The following is a 6,370-nucleotide window of genomic DNA, read 5'->3' on the forward strand; positions in this document are numbered from 1 at the left end:
GGGAAAGAATATCGTATTTCACTATTCTAAGCTACAGGGAATGAAAGGGAGCTTTGTTTCTATACATGGAAATAAAGCTCTTCCCTTCCTCAGTTATACAAGTTGCAGGCAGTTTCTACGGCACGAGCAGTTCAATTTTCCAGATATACAAGGTAAAGAAGCTCGAGGTCATTCCATCCCACCCAGAGGAAGCAGGGAAGAAGGGTCAGGGAAGGAAAGAGGAGGACGCAGCTCATCATGAAACAGTACCTTTCTTGGTCGTGGTGAAATATTTTGAGTCCGTCATTTTGGTCCCTTATCTGTGGCCAGACTCTGCAAGAGAGAAGAGAGGGGTGGCATTCAGCTGTGTTCCATTCTAGTTCTGGTCAGGCTCGCAGGAGAAGGATCCGGCACACGTGTGGATGGGAAGATAGCTGCTTATCTCTTCACTGGGCAAATAAACTGCTAGGTCACAGTTGATCAGATTTTGGAGGGCATTTCCGAAGGATCTATCCAACTTTTGAAAGTATGTATCTTTTGACCCAGCAGTTCTACCTCTAAGGATCTCTTCCACCGAAATATCTGCACCAGGATGTAAGGGTTTTACTGCAGCACTATCCACATCACTGCACCACTGGAAATACTTAAGTGCTCGTCAGTAAGGGAACGGTTAAATACGCTGGAAGAGTCCACAAAGTAAAAAGCGCTTTACAGTCAGTTCTAGCAGCCCCTTCCTGGTGCTTCCCAGGCCCAGCCATGGCCTAAATGTTAACTTGTTAAAGCCCTCCTCCCAGTCTCAGGAAGTGCTGTCATTCTCCTGTACAACATTGCCCTACACGGTCAGAATGAGCTGGAAAATGCCAGGTTTAAAAAGCTCAGTCTTCTCGAGTTGGCTCCATGGCCTGGTGATGAAGGCAACTAGATCCCGCATGACTGACTGAGCAGTTCAAGTCCTGGACCCAGTAGCTTAAGCAAAACACTGGGAGTGTGCACTTGGCCAAAACTTCAAAGGAGGAAGACATGGAGGAGAAGGAATTGTAGTCTGGCCATTCCCCATGGCAATGTGGGGAGGGGGGAGGTTGCTTTCTCTTTCTCCTCTTCCTCTGTCCCTCTCTGATGAGTGCACATACCCTCCGGCCAAAAATAAATAAATAAATAATAACCTAAGACATTTCCACAGCTCTTCTAAAACAATGATATGTACCATTGATCTCCAGAGAGGACTAGAATCTGCACAGTGCAGACTCTATAGCTCTCTCCAAGTCTATCTAGTCAGTTTTCTCCAAGCATTCCCCAGGACATCTTCCAGTGCAAAACTCACAGCAGGGACTGCTGCTTAAAGGCAAAACCAAAGAAGGTACCAAGGCTCCCTTGTGCATTCAACAAGCACTTATTAAGCATCAACTATGTGACTCAGTAGCTCCTCCCAGTCAACAGATGAAAGACAAAAAGAAGCTACACAGAAGCCAAGATCCCCTGGGTACCTGGCAGAGGCTTCTAGGATTGCTCTAAGATAATTATTAAGGTTATCACTTCGACCAGCAGTTAGCGTAATGGCTATGTTGCTGGACTCCCATGTAGTTGACTGTGGTTCGAGTTCCAGACCTGGTAGCTTAAACTCACGCCGGGCACATGTGTGTGCGTGCCCATCCACCCTGGGAGGTGATTTCTCACTTTCTGTCTCTCTGTCTCTCTCTGGCGAGCGCACACGCCCTATAGCAAAAACCTCTCCAAAAAAAAAGACATTATCTATCACTTACTGAGTCCCTATTTAAATCTATACATTTTACATACATTATCTCGATTCTACCAAGAAATTGCTTTTAACCACATTTAACAGATGAGGAAACAGGCTCAGGGATGTGGTATCACTTGGCCAAGGTCACATGGTCTGTAAATGGTTGGCTGGGAAACCAGACTGGGGATCTAGGCTCAATGAATGAAGTTCTGCTTCCTCCACCTGAAAAGGAGATCTCTGACTAAGAACTCAGTCCAAAATGGACTCCCATGTAGTTGACTGTGGTTCGAGTTCCAGACCTGGTAGCTTAAACTCACGCCGGGCACATGTGTGTGCGTGCCCATCCACCCTGGGAGGTGATTTCTCACTTTCTGTCTCTCTGTCTCTCTCTGGCGAGCGCACACGCCCTATAGCAAAAACCTCTCCAAAAAAAAAGACATTATCTATCACTTACTGAGTCCCTATTTAAATCTATACATTTTACATACATTATCTCGATTCTACCAAGAAATTGCTTTTAACCACATTTAACAGATGAGGAAACAGGCTCAGGGATGTGGTATCACTTGGCCAAGGTCACATGGTCTGTAAATGGTTGGCTGGGAAACCAGACTGGGGATCTAGGCTCAATGAATGAAGTTCTGCTTCCTCCACCTGAAAAGGAGATCTCTGACTAAGAACTCAGTCCAAAAAACTGACACTTTCAAGCATAACCTACAATCTTTGTTTTTCTTTTTAATTTTGCCAGGTGTGTACACTTGCCAGAGCGAGACGGAAGTGGGAGACTGGGGAGTGAGAAATCACTACTCACAGAGAATGGCCATGCCACAGTCCCTTCTCCTGCATTTCTCCCTCCTGTCAGGATTTTGGGCACACATGCACATGTGCCTGGCAAACTTTACAGGCCACCAGGTTCTAGACTTGAACCACAGTGGAATCTAGCACCTTAGCCACCACGTCACCAGCTGGCCCAACCACCTTCCAATCTTACTGTAGTTTTTTTTCACTTTGATTTTTTAAAATTTTTTGCTATAGGGTATGTGGCTTGCTGGGGGTAAGGGACAATGGGGGTGAAAAATTATCTCCCAAGGGAGATGGCCCTGCTGCAATGTGATTTTCAAGCGAACAGGGCTGGGACTAAAACAATGCAGCTGGTCATGCGTGATCCAGTGCCTTAATTTCCACACCACCTGCTGGCCCTTACTTGTAATTTTTTACATGGTTTAGAAAACCCCAAAGGCTAGGGACCATAAGTTAGCATAATGGCTATGTCGCTGGACTCTCATGTAGTTGACCGCGGTTCAAGTCCTGGACCCGGCGGCTTAAACTCACGCCAGGCGCGTGTGCATGCATGCCCAAGATCCCAAGAGGAGAATGGAGGAGAAGGGATTGTGGTGTGGCCATCCCCCCTGGGGGGTGATTTCTTGCTTTCTAGCTCTCTGTCTCTCTCTGTCTTTCTGGCGAGTGCACACACCCTCTAGCAAAAACCTCTCAAAAAAACCTTATGAATGTGGTCTCTGTCTCTCAAAATATTTATCATACGATGCTAGGAAAGTAAAACTGCAAGTGAGGGGCATGGCTGTATGTATAATTCATATCTGTCAATGCAAATTAATAAAATTATTAAAACGAATGAGCAGAAAGACTACATTAGAATGACTGACAAATAGAACAGCAAAACTTGACCTTTCGTAAACCGGTCGATATAAATATCTGTGCAGGGCACAAAGGTATAGTACAGTGTGTGTGTGTCTGCATCATTTCCCACTCGCTTGGATACCAGCCTCAGTGATCAACCTCACGAACTCCACGCTAACAGAACACAACTAAGTGAAGGTGTGATTATCGGGGAGGAAGTGAAAGGAGTCCAGGGAGTAATGACAAATCTGTTCTTCTGGTCTTTACTCATCACAAAAACAGAATACTGCCAACACTCTTTGTCCTTGTCTCCCCAGCGTTTGGGCTCAGAGAATTGCGAGAGCGGGAACCTGGTCTGTGCATCACAGCGTCTGAGGCTCACCCCCTTCCACTCGTGCTCTGTGACTCGCCACACTGCTACACGGTAAGCGACAGGAATCACGGACAATAACGAGAACGTCACAATTCAGTGAGTAGAGGTAGATTTCAGAGAGAGCTCTATCATCCTGTTAGATGGACAGGAAGGTGGGGGCACGTTTATCAGGGCTGCAGATACATTTTCAAAATAAACTGCGAACCCCCTGGAAGTGGAAAGAGTTTCAGAGTGACTAAAAATGAGAAATGGGAAAACAGCCCCAGAGGGTGAGATTTAATTTAGATAAATGTAAGGTAATTCCCAGAGGGAACACCCAGGAAACGAGACAAATGAGAGGGTGTTGGTCAGAGATGGCCCTTACTTGTAATTTTTTACATGGTTTAGAAAACCCCAAAGGCTAGGGACCATAAGTTAGCATAATGGCTATGTCGCTGGACTCTCATGTAGTTGACCGCGGTTCAAGTCCTGGACCCGGCGGCTTAAACTCACGCCAGGCGCGTGTGCATGCATGCCCAAGATCCCAAGAGGAGAATGGAGGAGAAGGGATTGTGGTGTGGCCATCCCCCCTGGGGGGGGATTTCTTGCTTTCTAGCTCTCTGTCTCTCTCTGTCTTTCTGGCGAGTGCACACACCCTCTAGCAAAAACCTCTCAAAAAAAAAAAAAAAAAAAAAAAAGAAAAAGAAAAAGAAAGAAAGAAAGAAAAAAGAAAACCCAAAAGCTGGGACCAGCAGATGGTGTAGCCATGTCACTGGACTCCCACATAGTTGACCATAGTTCGCATCCCAGACCTGGTAGCTTAAACTCACGCCAGGCAAGTGTGCATGCATGCATGCTCAAGATCCCAAGAGGAGACTGGAGGAGAAGGGATTGTGGTGTGGCCATCCGCCAGGGGGTGATTTCTCACTTTCTATCTCTCTGTCTCTTTCTGGCGAGCGCACACACCCTATAGCAAAACCTCTACAAAGAAAAAAAGACAGAAAAAAAGAAAACCCCAAAGGCCAGGCTGGCCAGTAGCCAACCAGTTAAGGGAGCCAGATCCTACATGGCTGAACGTAGTTCAAGGCCTGGCCCTAGTGACTTGAAAAACGTGGCACATGTGCATGCATGCCCAAAACCCAACATGATACAGAAATGGAAGAGAAGGATCTGCAGTGTGACCACACCCTCCCTCTCTTTCTCTGTCTCTCTCTAGTGAGCACATGTGGCCTCTGGCAATTTAAAAAAAGAAAATAAAAGCATCACAAGGCAACAAAAAAACCCAGACACGTGAATGAAGAAGATGCTTATCGCTTCATCCCGTCTGTGGCCTCTATAGAAGAAACTCAAACACGTCACCCATCAACCTCTCCTTTCAATCCCTTACTCTGTGGGGGCAAAACCAAAGTTATTAGAGCAACAGATGTGAGGGATCAGGGACCATTTCATCGTTTCTGGAAACCAAGTTGACATGGTCACCCCTCTCTAGGTCAACTATATTTTTCCAGGTTTAGCTTGTATTTATGGCCGAAGGAACTGGGGATGTCTCCCAACTGAGAGACGCCCATAAATTTTGCTGCATTCATCAGTGGAGAACAAACACGCACCACCTCAGGGCTGCCTTAAATCCTTTGTGGATCCTGTCAGGATACCGGAGTAAAGGCTTCACTGACACAACATTATAAAGAATAAAGACCCAATTCTACTTCTCTTTTGCTTTGCAAAGTTGAAAAGGGGATGGCATTTTTCTAAGGGAGCTGTGGGAATGAGAAGAAGCCCCTGCTTCAGATGCCCGGCAGCGAGGACTCTAACTTGCCAGTCCTCACAGCAGGAGTTAGGGCTGTAGACAGGTCCTCAAAGGGAGGACCCACGCCCACCTCCCCATTCATGCCTGGCCCAGGGCTCAGCACAGGGTGAGTGTTCCTTCAGTCTCAGAGGATGGTTGTTAAAAGAAATGAAAAGGCGCTGAAAAATCCCAGGGAGCCTCAGCCTGCTGTTATGTAACTAGCTAGCATCTGTTCCAACAAGAATTTACCTACATTAAAAATACCTTTTTCTTTTTGCACAAACATAGAGCTATCTTTTCAGAAAAACCTCCCCAAACTACAGGTTCTTTTTGGATCTCTGAGAATGAGCAGGTAAATAAGATAATGGGATTTCTGCCCTGCAATAAAGGGTGGTATGGTTCTTGAAGTCAGAGTGTAACTGGAAAAAGTGTCCAAAAGAGAAAAGGACCCTGTTATTCAAGGTGAAGTTGAGCCTAAGAGGGCCAACTGAAGACAGAAGGAACTAAGACTCACAGGCCACAAAGAATCACAAAAAGTAACATATAAGCCCCTCTGGGGGCTGGCAGGTGGCATGGTGGTTAAGGGTGCCAGATTCCCACACGGCCTACTGTGGTTCGAGTCCCAGACCTGGCAGCTTGATTTCTTTCTCTGTCTCAATTGGTCCCTCTCTGGCCAAATTAAAATAAATAAATAAAGTTAAATAAAAAATAATACTGGGAATCAGCAGTTAGCATAATGGCTATGTCGCTGGACTCCCACGTAGTCGACCACGGTTCGTGTCTCGGACCCAGTGGCTTAAATCTCACGCCGGGCACATGTGCGTGCGTGCCCAAGATCCCGGGAGGAGAATGGAGGAGAAGGGATTGCGGCGTGACC

At 46.4% G+C, this 6,370-nt stretch overlaps 1 protein-coding gene across 4 annotated transcripts in view; it reads right to left on the minus strand.

Moving 5' to 3' along the window:
* AP1B1 (adaptor related protein complex 1 subunit beta 1) overlaps positions 1–374 on the minus strand; it is a 40,572-nt gene extending 40,198 nt beyond the window's left edge. For all 4 annotated transcript variants that reach the window (XM_014587625.2, XM_014587624.2, XM_014587623.2 and 1 more), the window contains exon 1: positions 250–374. In XM_014587625.2, coding sequence (XP_014443111.1) covers positions 250–286 — 37 coding nt within the window. In that variant the 5' untranslated portion in view covers positions 287–374. The remainder of the gene's footprint in view (positions 1–249) is intronic.
* Between the last annotated feature and the right edge of the window lie 5,996 nt (positions 375–6,370).

Source organism: Tupaia chinensis, unplaced genomic scaffold, assembly GCF_000334495.1.
Source record: "Tupaia chinensis unplaced genomic scaffold, TupChi_1.0 Scaffold000226_1, whole genome shotgun sequence".
Lineage (NCBI taxonomy): Eukaryota > Metazoa > Chordata > Mammalia > Scandentia > Tupaiidae > Tupaia > Tupaia belangeri.